The 21234-nt window shown below is 36.0% G+C and overlaps 1 protein-coding gene across 1 annotated transcript in view; it reads left to right on the top strand.

Moving 5' to 3' along the window:
- The window catches only part of pcdh12 (protocadherin 12), a 39859-nt gene extending 24439 nt beyond the window's left edge, over window positions 1-15420 (top strand). Inside the window, exons 3-5 of the mRNA XM_061976524.1 lie at window positions 1363-1514; window positions 13758-13925; window positions 14003-15420. Coding sequence (XP_061832508.1) covers window positions 1363-1514; window positions 13758-13925; window positions 14003-14217 — 535 coding nt within the window. The 3' untranslated portion in view covers window positions 14218-15420. The remainder of the gene's footprint in view (window positions 1-1362; window positions 1515-13757; window positions 13926-14002) is intronic.
- Window positions 15421-21234: the final 5814 nt, after the last annotated feature.

Genomic DNA, 21234 nt, shown 5'->3' with positions numbered 1-21234 from the left:
TATATTAATCAATAATTAATATACAATAATGAACAATTAATATATAATAATGGATGTTTAATATAATAGAGGTTCACTGTAAATACATCAAGTCTTACATATAAATGGTTAAATAATATACAAAACTCATTAATATGTAATACATAATAATGACTAATGATTATTTAATAATGAATAATTAATATATAATAATGAATAATTAATATAATAGTATACATCAAGTTCTACACAAAAATGTGTAAATAATAAAGTAATATATACAACTCATGACTAATAATTATACAATTTTGAATAATTCATATATAATAATGAACAATAATATATAATAATTAATATTTAATATAATAGTGGTTCACTGTCAATACATCAAGTTCTACATATAAATAGTAAATAATATATAAAACTAATGAATAAATATGTAGTAATGAATCATTCATACATAATAATAATAATGAATGATTAATATAATAGTGGTTCACTGTAAAGAAATCAAGTTCTACATATAAATATAAAAATAGTTTAATAATACATAAAACTGATGAATATTTATTATATAATATTGAATAATTAATATATAATAAAGAAGGATTAATATAAAAATAATGAATAATTCATATACAATAATGAATAATTAATATAATAGTAGTTCACTGTAAATACATCAAGTTGTACACATACATGTATAAATAATTAAGTAATATACAAAACTCATGATTAATAATGACATAATATTGAATAATTAATCTATAATAATTAATATATATATAATGAATATTAAAATATAATAGTGGTTTACTGTAAATAAATCCAGTTCTACATATAAATGTATAAATAGTTAAATAATATATCATGAAAAATTCATATATAACAGTGAATAATTAATGAATTATTAATATAAAATAATGAATATTTAATATAATAGTGATAATAACATAATTATGTGATATATACAACTCATGAATATTAATACTAGCATTAGCTTATAGCTAGCATTAGTTTAGAACTTATTTTCCAAGCATGCTTGTACAGGAAGTGAGTGTGGATGATGGAAATCACAGAATTAAGTAAGGAAATCATTAAAAACGTGAGTTAACGACGCCAGCAGAGGACATAAAAAATAACACCTAAGTGGTTTATGATTTTGAAGGAATTGTTTTAAACGTGGAAAAATGGACAAATACATCCCCAGGAAATGTGACAGGTAAACAGGAAGTAAGTCAAACAGTCACAGGAAGTGTGTCGTCATCACGTGTCCACTTGCACGAAACGACACAACAAGCCTTTGATGTCCATCTCTGTGTGTGTGTGTGTGTGTGTGTGTGTGTGTGTGTGTGTGTGTGTGTGTGTGTGTGTGTTGGACAGGTATGCAGGTCAGGACAGTTGTGATTGGCAGAGCACCAAAGACAGCGGACACGGCGAGAGCGAGGCCGGGGACGTGGACTGGGAGGCAGGGAGAGACTCGCCCATCGACCCGCAACTTGAGGAGGGGCTTAACAACCTGCTCAACAACGCTGGTACACACACACACACACACACACACACACACACACACACACTGCATCACAAGCTAATAACAAACATTCTAATACATAAATAACAGACGAGCTAGTGTGCTAAAGTGAAACTATCTCAAGAAAACTTCCACAACTTATTGCTAAGTGTTTGTGGGTCAGTGTGTGTGTGTGTGTGCGTGTGTGTGTGTGTGTGTGTCTTCCTGCTTTTGTAGCCGTCTGAGTCTTGACGCCCGAGGAGGAAATAGCATTGCCAACATCCCCTATGACTCTCTCTCTCTCTCTCTGTGTGTGTGTGTGTGTGTGTGTGTGTGTGTGTGTGTGTGTGTGTGTGTGTGTGTGTGTGTGTGTGTGTGTGTGTGTGTGTGTGTGTGTGTGTGTGTGTGTGTGACTCACCTTCAGTACTGTAACTTACACCTGAGACACAGGTGTAAGTACACCCGTGTTTGATGTCCCTGCCAACATTCCACTCTTTTTTCTTCTTGTGGGGGGGAATATTTAGTTACATACCATTTAGTTACATACACAATTAGTTACATACATGGCTAGTTACATACACATTCAGTTACACATACATTTAGTTACATACATATTTAGTTATATACACATTCAGTTACATATACATTTAGTTACATATATATTTAGATACATACACATTTAGTTACATACATATTTAGTTACATACCATTTAGTTACTTACACATTTAGTTACCTACATATTAAGTTACATACATATTTAGTTACATACACATTTAGTTACATGAATATTTAGTTACATACACATTCAGCTACATACACATTTAGTTACATGAATATTTAGTTACATAGACATTCAGTTTCATATACATTTAGTTACATACACATTTAGTCACAGACATATTTAGTTACATACCCAATTAGTTACATACATATTTAGTTACATACATATTTAGTTACATTGATATTTAGTTATACACATTTAGTTACATAAATATTTAGTTACATACACATTCAGCTAAATACACATTTAGTTACATGAATATGTAGTTTCATACACAATTAGTTACATACATATTTAGTTACATACATATTTAGTTACATACACATTTAGTCAAAAACACATTTAGTTAGATTCACATTTAGTTACATACACATTTAGTTACATACATATTTAGTTACATACACATTTAGTCAAATACACATTTAGTTAGATACATATTTAGTTACATACACATTTAGTTACATAAACATTTAGTTACATACATATTTAGTTACATACACATTCAGTTACATATACATTTAGCTACATACATGTTTAGATATATACACATTTAGTTACATACATATTTAGTTACATACACATTTAGTCACTTACACATTTAGTTACATACATATTTAGTTACATACACAATTAGTTACATTGATATTTAGTTACATACACATTTAGTTACATAAATATTTATTTATATACACATTCAGTAACATACACATTTGGTTACATACACATTTAGTTACATACACATTTAGTTACTTACACATTTAGTTAGATAAATATTTAGTTTCATACACATTTAGTTACATACATATTTAGTTACATACACATTTAGTTACATACATATTTAGTTACATACACATTTAGTTAGATAAATATTTAGTTACATACACATTTAGTTACAAACACATTTAGTTTCATACACATTTAGTTAGATAAATATTTAGTTACATACACATTTAGGTTAGATACATATTTAGTTACATACACATTTAGTTACATACATATTTAGTTGGATTAATATTTAGTTAAAAACACATTTAGTTAGATAAATATTTAGTTACATACACATTTAGTTACACACACATTTTGTTACATACACATTTAGTTAGATAAATATTTAGTTACATACACATTTAGTTAGATAAATATTTAGTTACATACACATTTAGTTACATACACATTTAGTTGGATAAATATTTAGTTACATACACATTTAGTTAGATAAATATTTAGTTACATACACATTTGTTACAAACACATTTAGTTACTTACACATTTAGTTAGATAATTATTTAGTTACATACACATTTAGTTAGATAAATATTTAGTTACATACACATTTAGTTAGATAAATATTTAGTTGCATACATATTTAGTTAGATAAATATTTAGTTACATACACATTTAGTTAGATAAATATTTAGTTACATACACATTTAGTTAGATAAATATTTAGTTACATACACATTTAGTTAGATAAATATTTAGTTACATACACATTTAGTTAGATAAATATTTAGTTACATACACATTTAGTTAGATAAATATTTAGTTACATACACATTTAGTTAGATAAATATTTAGTTACATACACATTTAGTTAGATAAATATTTAGTTACATACACATTTAGTTACATACATATTTAGTTACATACACAACTCAGAGGCGATGCATCAGCTCAGTACGTCAATATAGCAACATAGGGTAGTTAGCTCTTTCTGACCGCTAAAAGTAGTTTGACTGCGTTAACGCTTATAATAACAATATCGCTACTTTGGGACAAATTATGATTTAGGAACTTCTATTTTTGAGCCTGAGTATAATGAGGATGATCAACAAGTTTTAGAAAGCCGCGTGCTAAACAGATGCAGCATTAGTGAAACACTAAGCATGATGTAGCAGTATTGCTAAGTGCTAAACAAGACGTACAAACATAATAAAACAATCACCTACTGTACATTGTCCACTCTCACTGATGGGATGTTTATGTCTTCCAGTTTAGATGAAGAATTACTCACAATCCCCATGCAGGTAAAATAAAGAAATTGCCGCAAATTGTCGTTGGGTGTCAAAAATGACCAACTTGTAAAAAGTAGTTCCTCCGCTTTAGCACTTATGATAACAATATTCAGGGCAGGATATGTAAATGGGGTATTTTTGGCGCTTTTTGGAGGACTTTATGGGCACAATAGTGCACTCTCATTAGCTGCATGGTTAGCTGACTTTTGCTAGAGTTTATTTACGATTTAGAATACGTAAGGAGTGGGAATGATCGGCAACATAACAAAAAAGTGCAGTTCCCCTTTAAGGTTGAAATAGGAGTTGGAGTAAAAGACAAACAAAGGGAGGAAGGGGGGGGGGGGGGGTTAACTCTGTGGGCGGTGGAGCACGTAAGCCTACCTAGTGTGTGTGTGTGTGTGTGTGTGTGTGTGTGTGTGTGTGTGTGTGTGTGTGTGTGTGTGTGTGTGTGCGCGTGTATTTCTACCCTTCTTGAGACGTAAAGAAGGAAAAGTATCTTCCATATGAGGAGGTGTGAAGAAGTGATGACATAAATCATGGTCCCAATAACATTGCATCTAATAGACAATGTCTCATTTGCACCCCTGCTGGTCAACATATGAAACAACAAGTGTGTGTAAGAAATTGAAATGTGCCCCCTTTTGGCCAAAATTAATAAAATAAATAAAAATAAGTATGTATATAGAGACATACTGTAACAACTTGAAGTAAATAATGAAGGTTAAAAAAACAATTATAAACACCAAATAAAAATAATTAACTAAAATCAGTCTTTTTCGCACTTTTTTCTTATAAAATTGGGAACAATTTCTCATATTCTTTCTGTTTCTGTAATATTGCAATATTTTCTCCTAAAATGATTCCTTTTTTTATGTAAAATTTTTACTTTTTAATGCAAAATTTGTCATACAAAAATGATGACTTTTATCACAATATTGCCATTTTTTTTTGTTGTTCTTCTAAAATAGTGACATTTTTTGAGTCAAACTATGACTTTTGTCGTCATTTTGCCAAGTAAAATTCCTATTATTATAATGATGTTGCCAAAAAGTAAAAACTTTTTTTTTTAAATAAAATTGTGACTTTTGTCGAGTATAATTGTGACTCTTTTCATAAAATTGCAAAAATCTTTAAGCTTTTCTTGTAAAATTGCGACTGTTATTGAGTAAAATTCCAACTTTTATCATAATATTGCGCAAATGTTCAGTTTAAATTTTGACATGCGTTGAGTAAAATGACGACTTTTATTATAATACTGCCAAAATTCTAAAAATTTTCTTGTGAAATTTTGACCTTTTTCTTGTGAAATTCCAAACAAGCTTTTTTATATTTGCATAGTATGTATATATTATTCATGTTGTAAATACACTTCTTTATATATCTAGAAAGGCTGGTCCTAAAGAGGGAGACGTTATTTGGAGGTCTCAAGAAGGTGAAATACATGAATGTGTGTGTGTGTGTGTGTGTGTGTGTGTGTGTGTGTGTGTGCTTGTATTTCTACCCTTCTTGAGACGTGAAGAAGGAAAAGTATCTTCCATATGAGGAGGATGTGAACAAGTGATGACATAAATCATGGTCCCAATAACATTGCATCTAATAGACAATGTCTCATTTGCACCCCTGCTGGTCAACATATGAAACAACAAGTGTGTGTAAGAAATTGAAACGTGCCCCCTTTTGGCCAAAATTAATAAAATAAATAAAAATAAGTATGTATATAGAGTCAAACTGTAATAACTTGAAGTAAATAATGAAGGTTAAAAAAACAATTATAAACACCAAATAAAAATAATTAACTAAAATCAGTCTTTTTCGCACTTTTTTCTTATAAAATTGGTAACAATTTCTCATATTCTTTCTGTTTCTGTAATATTGCAATATTTTCTCCTAAAATGATTACTTTTTTTATGTAAAATTTTTACTTTTTAATGCAAAATGGTGACATTTGTCATACAAAATGCTGACTTTTGTCACAATATTGCCAATTTTTTTTGTTGTTCTTCTAAAATAGTGACAATTTTTTGAGTCAAACTATGACTTTTGTCATCATTTTGCCAAGTAAAATTCCGATTATTATAAAAAGTAAAAGTAAAAGTAAAAAACATTTTTAAAAAAAATAAAATTGTGACTTTTGTCGAGTATAATTGTGACTCTTTTCATAAAATTTCAAAAATCTTTAAGCTTTTCTTGTAAAATTGCGACTGTTATTGAGTAAAATTCCAACTTTTATCATAATATTGCGCAAATGTTCAGTTTAAATTTTGACATGCGTTGAGTAAAATGACGACTTTTATTATAACACTGCCAAAATTCTAAATTTTTCTTGTGAAATTTTGACCTTTTTCTTGTGAAATTCCAAACAAGCTTTTTTATATTTGCATAGTATGTATATATCATTCATGTTGTAAATACACTTCTTTATATATCTAGAAAGGCTGGTCCTAAAGAGGGAGGTCATTTTTCTCACGTCTCAAGAAGGTAACAAATACAAGTGTGTGTGTGTGTGTGTGTGTGTGTGTGTGTGTGTGTGTGTGTGTGTGTGTGTGCTTGTATTTCTACCCTTCTTGAGACGTGAAGAAGGAAAAGTATCTTCCATATGAGGAGGTGTGAAGAAGTGATGACATAAATCATGGTCCCAATAACATTGCATCTAATAGACAATGTCTCATTTGCACCCCTGCTGGTCAACATATGAAACAACAAGTGTGTGTAAGAAATTGAAATGTGCCCCCTTTTGGCCAAAATGAATAAAATAAATAAAAATAAGTGTGTATATAGAGACATACTGTAATAACTTGAAGTAAATAATGAAGGTTAAAAAAACAATTATAAACACCAAATAAAAATAATTAACTAAAAGCAGTCTTTTTCTCACAATGTGTCGACTTCTTTCTTATAAACTTTTTTTATGTAAAATTTTTACTTTTTAATGCAAAATGGTGACATTTGTCATACAAAATGCTGACTTTCATCACAATATTGCCAATTTTTTTTGTTGTTCTTCTAAAATAGTGACATTTTTTGAGTCAAACTATGACTTTTGTCGTCATTTTGCCAAGTAAAATTCCGATTATTATAATGATGTTGCCAAAAAGTAAAAACATTTTTTTTTTAAATAAAATTGTGACTTTTGTCGAGTATAATTGTGACTCTTTTCATAAAATTGCAAAAATCTTTCAGCTTTTCTTGTAAAATTGCGACTGTTATTGAGTAAAATTCCAACTTTTATCATAATATTGCGCAAATGTTCGGTTTAAATTTTGACATGCGTTGAGTAAAATGACGACTTTTATTATAATACTGCCAAAATTCTAAAAATGTTCTTGTGAAATTTTGACCTTTTTCTTGTGAAATTCCAAACAAGCTTTTTTATATTTGCATAGTATGTATATATTATTCATGTTGTAAATACACTTCTTTATATATCTAGAAAGGCTGGTCCTAAAGAGGGAGGCATTTTTCTCACGTCTCAAGAAAGTAACAAATACAAGAATGTGTGTGTATGCATGTGTGTGTGTTCTTGTATTTCTACCCTTCTTGAGACGTGAAGAAGGAAAAGTATCTTCCATATGAGGAGGTGTGAACAAGTGATGACATAAATCATGGTCCCAATAACATTGCATCTAATAGACAATGTCTCATTTGCACCCCTGCTGGTCAACATATGAAACAACAAGTGTGTGTAAGAAATTGAAATGTGCCACCTTTGGCCAAAATTAATAAAATAAATAAAAATAAGTATGTATATAGAGACATACTGTAATAACCTGAAGTAAATAATGAAGAATAAAAAAAAAATTATAAACAAAATATAAAAATAATTAACTAAAAGCAGTATTTTTCTCACAATGTGTCGACTTCTTTCTTATAAAATTTTTTAAAAACTTTTTCTATGTAAAATTTTTACTTTTTAATGCAAAATGGTGACATTTGTCATACAAAATGCGGACTTTTATCATGATATTGCCAATTTTTTTTGTTGTTCTTCTAAAATAGTGACATTTTTTGAGTCAAACTATGACTTTTGTCATCATTTTGCCAAGTAAAATTCCTATTATTATAATAATGTTGCCAAAAAGTAATTTTTTTTAATTTTTTTAAAAATACAACTGTGACTTTTGTCGAGTATATTTGTGACTCTTTTGATAAAATTGCAAAAATCTTTAAGCTTTTCTGGTTAAAATTGCGACTGTTATTGAGTAAAATTACAACTTTTATTATAGTACTGCCAACATTCTAAGTTTTTCTTGTGAAATTGTGACCTTTTTCTTGTGAAATTCCAACTCATTTTTCACAACAAGCTTTTTTATATGTGCATAGTATGTATATATTATTCATGTTGTAAATACACTTCTTTATATATCTAGAAAGGCTGGTCCTAAAGAGGGAGGTCATTTTTCTCACGTCTCAAGAAGGTAACAAATACAAGAATGTGTGTGTATGCGTGCGTGTGTGTGTGTGTGTGTGTGTGTGTGTGTATGCGTGTGTGTGTGTGTGTGTGTGTGTGTGTGTGTGTGCTTGTATTTCTACCCTTCTTGAGACGTGAAGAAGGAAAAGTATCTTCCATATGAGGAGGTGTGAACAAGTGATGACATAAATCATGGTCCCAATAACATTGCATCTAATAGACAATGTCTCATTTGCACCCCTGCTGGTCAACATATGAAACAACAAGTGTGTGTAAGAAATTGAAATGTGCCACCTTTGGCCAAAATTAATAAAATAAATAAAAATAAATATGTATATAGAGACATACTGTAATAACCTGAAGTAAATAATGAAGAATAAAAAAAAAATTATAAACAAAATATAAAAATAATTAACTAAAAGCAGTATTTTTCTCACAATGTGTCGACTTCTTTCTTATAAAATTTTTTAAAAACTTTTTCTATGTAAAATTTTTACTTTTTAATGCAAAATGGTGACATTTGTCATACAAAATGCGGACTTTTATCATGATATTGCCAATTTTTTTTGTTGTTCTTCTAAAATAGTGACATTTTTTGAGTCAAACTATGACTTTTGTCATCATTTTGCCAAGTAAAATTCCTATTATTATAATAATGTTGCCAAAAAGTAATTTTTTTTAATTTTTTTTAAAATACAACTGTGACTTTTGTCGAGTATATTTGTGACTCTTTTGATAAAATTGCAAAAATCTTTAAGCTTTTCTGGTTAAAATTGCGACTGTTATTGAGTAAAATTACAACTTTTATTATAGTACTGCCAACATTCTAAGTTTTTCTTGTGAAATTGTGACCTTTTTCTTGTGAAATTCCAACTCATTTTTCACAACAAGCTTTTTTATATGTGCATAGTATGTATATATTATTCATGTTGTAAATACACTTCTTTATATATCTAGAAAGGCTGGTCCTAAAGAGGGAGGTCATTTTTCTCACGTCTCAAGAAGGTAACAAATACAAGAATGTGTGTGTATGCGTGCGTGTGTGTGTGTGTGTGTGTGTGTGTGTGTGTGTGTGTGTGTGTGTGTGTGTGTGTGTGTTCTTGTATTTCTACCCTTCTTGAGACGTGAAGAAGGAAAAGTATCTTCCATATGAGGAGGTGTGAACAAGTGATGACATAAATCATGGTCCCAATAACATTGCATCTAATAGACAATGTCTCATTTGCACCCCTGCTGGTCAACATATGAAACAACAAGTGTGTGTAAGAAATTGAAATGTGCCCCCTTTTGGCCAAAATTAATAAAATAAATAAAAATAAGTGTGTATATAGAGACATACTGTAATAACTTGAAGTAAATAATGAAGGTTAAAAAAACAATTATAAACACAAAATAAAAATAATTAACGAAAAGAAGTATTTTTCTCACAATGTGTCGACTTCTTTCTTATAAACTTTTTTTTATGTAAAATCTTTACTTTTTAATGCAAAATGGTGACATCTGTCATACAAAATGCTGACTTTCATCACAATATTGCCCATTTTTTTTGTTGTTCTTCTAAAATAGTGACATTTTTTGAGTCAAACTATGACTTTTGTCGTCATTTTGCCAAGTAAAATTCCGATTATTATAATAATGTTGCCAAAATGTAAAAAATTTTTTTTTTTTTTAAATACAACTGTGACTTTTGTCGAGTCTAATTGTGACTCTTTTGATACAATTGCAAAAATCTTTAAGCTTTTCTGGTTAAAATTGCGACTGTTATTGAGTAAAACTTTTATTAGTTTTTCTTGTGAAATTGTGACCTTTTTCTTGTGAAATTCCAAACAAGCTTTTTTATATTTGCATAGTATGTATATATTATTCATGTTGTAAATACACTTCTTTATATATCTAGAAAGGCTGGTCCTAAAGAGGGAGGTCATTTTTCTCACGTCTCAAGAAGGTAACAAATACAAGAATGTGTGTGTGTGTGTGTGTGTGTGTGTGTGTGTGTGTGTGTGTGTGTGTGTGTGTGCTTGCTGTAATGGCCTTCATATGCTTGTGGTTAGACGAAAGGAAGGGACTGAGTGAAATGATTCGACCTTCTGTTTCAACACCTGGCAAGACTCACTCACTCGTTTTTTAATGGAAAAAAACCCGTAAAATATGGCTAGTAAGAGGTGGCTAACAATGCAGCTAATAAGAGTACACTATTCCGCCCATCATGTCCTCTAAAAAACATCTAAAAAGCGCCAACAATACTCCACTTGCGTGGCCTGAATATGACCCAATGTTAGTGATATTGTTATAAGAGCTAACACAGAGGAACTACTTTTAGCAACGCCCTGATCACAGAGCGCTAACTAGCGTATGATGCTCTATTGACATTGGTGAAATTAGAGTAGATTCCTTTATTTACACCTGCAGGTAAACTAGGATGAATTCTAATTTATGATGTAAACGCTCAAGTAAGCGCAGACATTGTACAGTAAGTGATTGTTTTATTATGTTTGTATATCTTGTTCAGCACGTAGCAATACTGCTACATGATGCTTCTAAAACGTGTAGGTCATCCTCCTTATGTTCAGCCTCAAAAATAGAAGCTTCCGGATCGACATTTGTCCCAAAGTAGTCTTTGTTGTCTCTCATCAAGTCTGCCATGATTAGTAGTCTTGTTGTTGTTGAAGAGAAAGTGAGCGCAGTGATGCGTCTGTGAAATTATTACTTAAAATGATCAAAATAAGTAAATATTACATGTTATTGTGAATGTTACTAGATACTACATAGATACTTACATCATGTATATATTACATGTTATTATGAATGTTACTACATGACATATATACTTACATCATGTATATATTACATGTTATTATGAATGTTACTAAATGACATTTATACTTACATCATGTATATATTACATGTTATTATGAATGTTACTACATTACATATATACTTACGTCATATGTATATTACATGTTATTGTGAATGTTACTAGATACTACATAGATACTTACATCATGTATATATTACATGTTATTGTGAATGTTACTACATGACATATATACTTACATCATGTATATATTATGTGTTATGAATGTTGCTACATGACATATATACTTACATCATGTATATTACATGTTATTGTGAATGTTACTAGATACTACATAGATACTTACATCATGTATATATTACATGTTATTGTGAATGTTACTACATGACATATATACTTACATCATGTATATATTATGTGTTATTATGAATGTTGCTACATGACATATATACTTACATCATGTATATATTACATGTTATTATGAATGTTACTACATGACATATATACTTACATCATGTATATATTACATGTTATTATGAATGTTACTACATGACATATATACTTACATCATGTATATATTACATGTTATTATGAATGTTACTACATGACATATATACTTACATCATGTATATATTACATGTTATTATGAATGTTGCTACATGACATATATACTTACATCATGTGTATATTACATGTTATTGTGAATGTTACTAGATACTACATAGATACTTACATCATGTTTATATTACATGTTATTATGAGTGTTAGTACATGACATATATACTTACATCATGTATATATTACATGTTATTATGAATGTTACTACATGACATATATACTTACATTATGTATATATTACATGTTATTATGAATGTTACTACATGACATATATACTTACATCATGTATATATTACATGTTATTATGAATGTTGCTACATGACATATATACTTACATCATGTATATATTACATGTTATTATGAATGTTACTAGATACTACATATATACTTACATCATGTATATATTACATGTTATTATGAATGTTACTACATGACATATATACTTACATCATGTATATATTACATGTTATTATGAATGTTACTAGATACTACATATATACTTACATCATGTATATATTACATGTTATTATGAATGTTACTACATGACATATATACTTACATCATGTATATATTACATGTTATTATGAATGTTACAACATTACATATATACTTATATCATATGTATATTACATGTTATTGTGAATGTTACTAGATACTACATAGATATTTACATCATATGTATATTACATGTTATTGTGAATGTTACTAGATACTACATAGATACTTACATCATATGTATATTACATGTTATTATGAATGTTACTACATGACATATATACTTACATCATGTGTATATTACATGTTATTATGAATGTTACTACATTACATATATACTTATATCATATGTATATTACATGTTATTGTGAATGTTACTAGATACTACATAGATACTTACATCATATGTATATTACATGTTATTGTGAATGTTACTAGATACTACATAGATATTTACATCATATGTATATTACATGTTATTGTGAATGTTACTAGATACTACATAGATACTTACATCATATGTATATTACATGTTATTATGAATGTTACTACATGACATATATACTTACATCATGTGTATATTACATGTTATTATGAATGTTACTACATTACATATATACTTATATCATATGTATATTACATGTTATTGTGAATGTTACTAGATACTACATAGATACTTACATCATATGTATATTACATGTTATTGTGAATGTTTCTAGATACTACATAGATACTTACATCATATTTATATTACATGTTATTGTGAATGTTACTAGATACTACATAGATACTTACATCATGTATATATTACATGTTATTATGATAAAACAATGGTGGATGTTTTTCGATGTTTTTAGAGCGCTTTACAGGCGGAATTGATCAAATCTCCACCGCCGTTGTTAGCTGACTCTCGCTAAAGTTTATTTACGATTTTGAATGCATAAAAAAGAAAGACATTTGTCTTCTTTGTGGACGATAAGCATCATTAAAAAAAAATGCAGTCCCCCTTTAAAAGTAGAGTTCAATAAAGAGAAAACGTCTCAACGTTAGAAAGGAAATAGTTTAGGGTGGTTACCATGGTTACGACACCAGGAACATGAAAAAAATAAAATAAATTCTTCTTCTCTTCCATCAGAGGACGTCTTCTCAGAGGTCAACGACCCGGCGTGGATGGCCCGCCTCTCGGTGACGCTGTCCGGAGATTACCATGACAACGTCTTCGTCCCCAACGCGCCGCCGTCCTCCGACTGCGAGCTCCTCCCCCGCGCCGGCTTGGACTCGTCGTCCTCCTTCTCCACCTTTGGTAAAAAATAAAATAAAAAAAACCTCTTTAGGCCGGTCCACGGCAAAAGTCTCTTTCTCACCTTTACCTGCCCTCAGGTAAAAGTCCGGAGAAGGACGGCCCACTGGGCGGAGCCTTGTTGTCGGAGGTGAGCACGCTCTTCGAGATGCTGATGACGCAGAAGGCCGACGCCCACCCCGGCCCCCGGGCCGACGTCCTCTACCGACTGTCCTCGGCGTGCCGGCGCTCGCTGGACTCGGACGGCAACGGCGGACCAATCAGGGGCCTGGCCCCGCCCCCTGCACGCTTTTAACACTGGAGAGAGAGGAGTCATGTGATCAGAAAGCATACTTGTCAATTTAAACCAGGGGTGTCCAAAATGTGGTCCGGGGGCCATTTACTTCTTCCGTTTATCCGAGGTCGGGTCGCGGGGGCAGCAGCCTAAGCAGGGAAGCCCAGACTTCCCTCTCCCCAGCCACTTCGTCCAGCTCCTCCCGGGGGATCCCGAGGCGTTCCCAGGCCAGCCGGGAGACATAGTCTTCCCAACGTGTCCTGGGTCTTCCCCGTGGCCTCCTACCGGTCGGACGTGCCCTAAACACCTCCCTAGGGAGGCGTTCGGGTGGCATCCTGACCAGATGCCCGAACCACCTCATCTGGCTCCTCTCCATGTGGAGGAGCAGCGGCTTTACTTTGAGCCCCCCCCCGAATGACAGAGCTTCTCACCCTATCTCTAAGGGAGAGCCCCGCCACCCGGTGGAGGAAACTCATTTGTACCCGTGATCTTGTCCTTTCGGTCATAACCCAAAGCTCATGACCATAGGTGAGGATGGGAACGTAGAAACGGTAAATTGAGAGCTTTGCCTTCCGGCTCAGCTCCTTCTTCACCACAACGGATCGATACAGCGTCCGCATTACTGAAGACGCCGCACCGATCCGCCTGTCGATCTCACGATCCACTCTTCCCTCACTCGTGAACAAGACTCCGAGGTACTTGAACTCCTCCACTTGGGGTAGGGTCTCCTCCCCAACCCGGAGATGGCACTCCACCCTTTTCCGGGCGAGAACCATGGACTCGGACTTGAAGGTGCTGATTCCCTTTCCCAGTCGCTTCACAGTGAGAGCTGAAGATCCTGGCCGGATGAAGCCATCAGGACCACATCATCTGCAAAAAGCAGAGACCTAATCCTGCAGCCACCAAACCGGTCCCCCTCAACGCCTTGACTGCGCCTAGAAATTCTGTCCATAAAAGTTATGAACAGAATCTGTGACAAAGGGCAGCCTTGGCGGAGTCCAACCCTCACTGGAAACGTGTCCGACTTACTGCCGGCAATGCGGACCAAGCTCTGGCACTGATCATACAGGGAGCGGACCGCTACAATCAGACAGTCCGATACCCCATACTCTCTGAGCACTCCCCACAGGACGATCCCGAGGGACACGGTCAAATGCCTTCTCCAAGTCCACAAAGCACATGTAGACTGGTTGGGCAAACTCCCATGCACCCTCAAGGACCCTGCCGAGAGTATAGAGCTGGTCCACAGTTCCACGACCAGGATGAAGACTGCACTGTTCCTCCTGAAACCGAGGTTTGACTATCGGACGTCGCCTCCTCTCCAGTACACAATAGACCTTACCGGGAAGGCTGAGGAGTGTGATCCCACGATAGTTGGAACACACCCTCTGGTTCCCCTTCTTAAAGAGAGGAACCACCAATCTGCCAATCCAGAGGTACCGCCCCCGATGTCCACGCGATGCTGCAGAGTCTTGTCAACCAAGACAGCCCCACAGCATCCAGAGCCTTAAGGAACTCCGGGCGGATGCCACCGAGGAGCTTTTTAACTACCTCAGCCCCAGAAATAGGAGAGTCCACCACAGATTCCCCAGGCACTGCTTCCTCATAGGAAGACGTGCTGGTGGGATTCAGGAGGTCTTCGAAGTATTCCCTCCACCGATCCACAACATCCGCAGTCCTGGTCAGCAGAACACCATCCTCACCATACACGGCAATGCGGACCAAGCTCTGACACTGATCATACAGGGAGCGGACCGCCACAATCAGACAGTCCGATACCCCATACTCTCTGAGCACTCCCCACAGGACGATCCCGAGGGACACGGTTGAATGCCTTCTCCAAGTCCACAAAACACATGTAGACTGGTTGGGCAAACTCCCATGCACCCCCAAGGACCCTGCCGAGAGTATAGAGCTGGTCCACAGTTCCACGACCAGGACGAAAACCACACTGTTCCTCCTGAATCCGAGGTTCGACTATCCGGCGTAGCCTCCTCTCCAGTACACCAGAATAGACCTTACCGGGAAGGCTAAGGAGTGTGTTTCCACAATAGTTGGAACACACCCTCCGGTTCCCCTTCTTGAAGAGAGGAACCACCACCCCGGTCTGCCAATCCAGAGGTACCGCCCCTGATGTCCACGCGATGTTGCAGAGTCTTGTCAACCAAGACAGCCCCACAGCATCCAGAGCCTTAAGGAACTCCGGGCGGATGCCACTGAGGAGCTTTTTAACTACCTCAGCCCCAGAAATAGGAGAGGCCACCACAGATTCCCCAGGCACTGCTTCCTCATAGGAAGACGTGTTGGTGGGAGTCAGGAGGTCTTCGAAGTATTCCCTCCACCGATCCACAACATCCGCAGTCGAGGTCAGCAGAACACCATCCTCACCATACACGGCAATGCGGACCAAGCTCTGACACTGATTATATAGGGAGCGGACCGCCACAATCAGACAGTCCGTTACCCCATACTCTCTGAGCACTCCCCACAGGACGATCCCGAGGGACACGGTCGAATGCCTTCTCCAAGTCCACAAAGCACATGTAGACTGGTTGGGCAAACTCCCATGCACCCTCAAGGACCCTGCCGAGAGTATAGAGCTGGTCCACAGTTCCACGACCAGGACCAAAACTGCACTGTTCCTCCTGAAACCGAGGTTCGACTATCCGGCGTAGCCTCCTCTCCAGTACACCTGAATCGACCTTACCGGGAAGGCTGAGGAGTGTGATCCCACGATAGTTGGAACACACCCTCCGGTTCCCCTTCTTAAAGAGAGGAACCACCACCCCGGTCTGCCAATCCAGAGGTACCGCCCCCCCATGTCCACGCGATGTTGCAGAGTCTTGTCAACCAAGACAGCCCCACAGCATCCAGAGCCTTAAGGAACTCCGGGCGGATGCCACCGAGGAGCTTTTTAACTACCTCAGCCCCAGAAATAGGAGAGTCCACCACAGATTCCCCAGGCACTGCTTCCTCATAGGAAGACGTGTTGGTGGGATTGAGGAGGTCTTCGAAGTATTCCCTCCACCGATCCACAACATCCGCAGTCGAGGTCAGCAGAACACCATCCTCACCATACACGGCAATGCGGACCAAGCTCTGACACTGATCATACAGGGAGCGGACCGCCACAATCAGACAGTCCGTTACCCCATACTCTCTGAGCACTCCCCACAGGACGATCCCGAGGGACACGGTCGAATGCCTTCTCCAAGTCCACAAAGCACATGTAGACTGGTTGGGCAAACTCCCATGCACCCTCAAGGACCCTGCCGAGAGTATAGAGCTGGTCCACAGTTCCACGACCAGGACTATCCGGCGTAGCCTCCTCTCCAGTACACCAGAATAGACCTTACCGGGAAGGCTGAGGAGTGTGATCCCACGACAGTTGGAACACACCCTCCGGTTCCCCTTCTTAAAGAGAGGAACCACCACCCCGGTCTGCCAATCCAGAGGTACCGCCCCTGATGTCCACGCGATGTTGCAGAGTCTTGTCAACCAAGACAGCCCCACAGCATCCAGAGCCTTAAGGAACTCCGGGCGGATGCCATCGAGGAGCTTTTTAACTACCTCAGCCCCAGAAATAGGAGAGTCCACCACAGATTCCACAGGCAAAGCTTCCTCATAGGAAGACGTGCTGGTGGGATTCAGGTGGTCTTCGAAGTATTCCCTCCACCGATCCACAACATCCGCAGTCGAGGTCAGCAGAACACCATCCTCACCATACACGGCAATGCGGACCAAGCTCTGACACTGATCATACAGGGAGCGGACCGCCACAATAATACAGTCCGATACCCCATACTCTCTGAGCACTCCCCACAGGACTTCCCGAAGGACACGGTCGAATGCCTTCTCCAAGTCCACAAAGCACATGAAGACAGGTTGGGCAAACTCCCATGCACCCTCAAGGACCCTGCCGAGAGTATAGAGCTGGTCCACAGTTCCACGACCAGGATGAAGACTGCACTGTTCCTCCTGAATCCGAGGTTCGACTATCCGGCGTAGCCTCCTCTCCAGTACACCAGAATAGACCTTACCGGGAAGGCTGAGGAGTGTGTTTACACAATAGTTGGAACACACCCTCCGGTTCCCCTTCTTAAAGAGAGGAACCACCACCCCGGTCTGCCAATCCAGAGGTACCGCCCCCGATGTCCACGCGATGTTGCAGAGTCCTGTCAACCAAGACAGCCCCACAGCATCCAGAGCCTTAAGGAACTCCGGGCGGATCTCATCCACCCCCGGGGCTTTGCCACCGAGGAGCTTTTTAACTACCTCAGCTACCTCAGCCCCAGAAATAGGAGAGTCCACCACAGACTCCCCAGGCACTGCTTCCTCATAGGAAGACGTGTTGGTGGGATTGAGGAGGTCTTCGAAGTATTCCCTCCACCGATCCACAACATCCGCAGTCGAGGTCAGCAGAACACCATCCTCACCATACACGGTGCTAGCTTTTTTAAGCTAATTTAGCAGGGTCCAAAATTTTGTTACGTGACAAATGCTACCTATTACCTTGCTAACATGAGTAGGCTAGCATTTTTAAGCTAATTTAGCAACGTCCAAAATTGTTGCGTGACGAATGCTACCTATTACCTTGCTAACATTCGTAGGCTAGCTTTTTTAAGCTAATTTAGCATGTCCAAAATTTTGTTACTTGACGAATGCTACCTATTAGCATGCTAACATTAGTAGGCTAGCTTTTTTAAAGCTAATTTAGCAACGTCCAAAATTTTTACGTGACGAATGCTACCTATTAGCATGCTAACATTAGTAGGCTAGCATTTTTAAGCTAATTTAGCAACATCCAAAATTGTTGCGTGACGAATGCTACCTATTACCTTGCTAACATTCGTAGGCTAGCTTTTTTAAGCTAATTTAGCAGGGTCCAAAATGTTATTACTTGACGAATGCTACCTATTAGCATGCTAACATTAGTAGGCTAGCTTTTTCAAGCTAATTTAGCAACGTCCCAAATTTTGTTACGTGACGAATGCTACCTATTACCTTGCTAACATTCGTAGGCTAGCTTTTTTAAGCTAATTTAGCAGGGTCCAAAATTTTGTCACTTGACGAATGCTACTTATTAGCATGCTAACATTCGTAGGCTAGCTTTTTTAAGCTAATTTAGCATGTCCAAAATTTGGTTACTTGACGAATGCTACCTATTACCTTGCTAACATTCGTAGGCTAGCTTTTTTAAGCTAATTTCACAGGGTCCAAAATTTTGTTACTTGACGAATGCTACCTATTAACATGCTAACATTAGTAGGCTAGCTTTTTCAAGATAATTTAGCAACGTCCAAAATTTTGTTACTTGACGAATGCTACCAATTACCTTGCTAACATTTGTAGGCTAGCTTTTTCAAGCTAATTTAGCAACGTCCCAAATTTTGTTACTTGACGAATGCTACCTATTAGCATGCTAACATTAGTAGGCTAGCTTTTTTAAGCTAATTTCGCAGGGTCCAAAATTTTGTTACTTGACGAATGCTACCTATTACCTTACTAACATTAGTAGGCTAGCTTTTTTCAAGCTAATTTAGCAACGTCCAAAATTTTGTTTAGTGACGAATGCTACCTATTACCTTGCTATTATTAGTAGGCTAGCTTTTTTAAGCTAATTTCGCAGGTTCCAAAATTTGGTTACTTGACGAATGCTACCTATTACCTTGCTAACATTAGTAGGCTAGCTTTTTTAAAGCTAATTTAGCAACGTCCAAAATTTTGTTTAGTGACGAATGCTACCTATTAGCATGCTAAAATTAGTAGGCTAGCTTTTTTAAGCTAATTTAGCTACGTCCAAAATTTTGTTACGTGACGAATGCTACCTATTACCTTGCTAACATTAGTAGGCTAGATTTTTTAAGCTAATTTAGCAACGCCCAAAATTTTGTTCCTTGACGAATGCTACCTATTACCTTGCAAACATTCGTAGGCTAGCTTTTTCAAGCTAATTTAGCAACGTCCCAAATTTTTTGTTACTTGACGAATGCTACCTATTAGCATGCTAACATTAGTAGGCTAGCTTTTTTAAGCTAATTTCGCAGGGTCCAAAATTTTGTTACTTGACGAATGCTACCTATTAGCATGCTAACATTAGTAGGCTAGCTTTTTTAAGCTAATTTCGCAGGGTCCAAAATCTTGTTACTTAACGAATGCTACCTATTAGCATGCTAACATTAGTAGGCTAGCCTTTTCAAGCTATTTTAGCACCGTCCAAAATTTTGTTACGTGACAAATGCTACCTATTACATTGCTAACATTAGTAGGCTAGATTTCTTTAAGCTAATTTAGCATGTCCAAAATTTTGTTACTTGACGAATGCTACCTATTAGCATGCTAACATTAGTAGGCTTGCTTTTTTAAGCTAATTTAGCAACGTCCAAAATTTTGTTACGTGACGAATGCTACCTATTAGCATGCTAACATTAGTAGGCTAGCCTTTTCAAGCTATTTTAGCACCGTCCAAAATTTTGTTACTTGACGAATGCTACCTATTACCTTGCTAACATTAGTAGGCTAGCATTTTTAAGCTAATTTAGCAACGTCCCAAATTTTGTTACTTGACGAATGCTACCTATTACCTTGCTAACATTAGTAGGCTAGCTTTTTTTAAGCTAATTTAGCAGGGTCCAAAATGTTGTTACTTGACGAATGCTACCTATTACCTTGCTAACATTAGTAGGCTAGCTTTTTTTAAGCTAATTTAGCAGGGTCCAAAATTTTGTTACGTGACGAATGCTACCTATTAACATGCTAACATTAGTAGGCTAGCGTTTTCAAGCTAATTTAGCAACGTCCAAAATTGTTACGTGACGAATGCTACCTATTACCTTGCTAACATTCGTAGGCTAGCTTTTTTAAGCTAATTTAGCAGGGTCCAAAATGTTGTTCCTTAACGAATGCTACCTATTAGCATGCTAACATTAGTAGGCTAGCTTTTTCAAGCTAATTTAGCAACGTCCAAAATTTTGTTACGTGATGAATGCTACCAAATAGCATGCTAACATTAGTAGGCTAGCTTTTTTAAGCTAATTT

This window comes from Nerophis lumbriciformis, linkage group LG16, assembly GCF_033978685.3.
Source record: "Nerophis lumbriciformis linkage group LG16, RoL_Nlum_v2.1, whole genome shotgun sequence".
Lineage (NCBI taxonomy): Eukaryota > Metazoa > Chordata > Actinopteri > Syngnathiformes > Syngnathidae > Nerophis > Nerophis lumbriciformis.
Note: the sequence above shows the minus strand (reverse complement) of the source record. Positions and strands in the feature narration are given on the sequence as shown.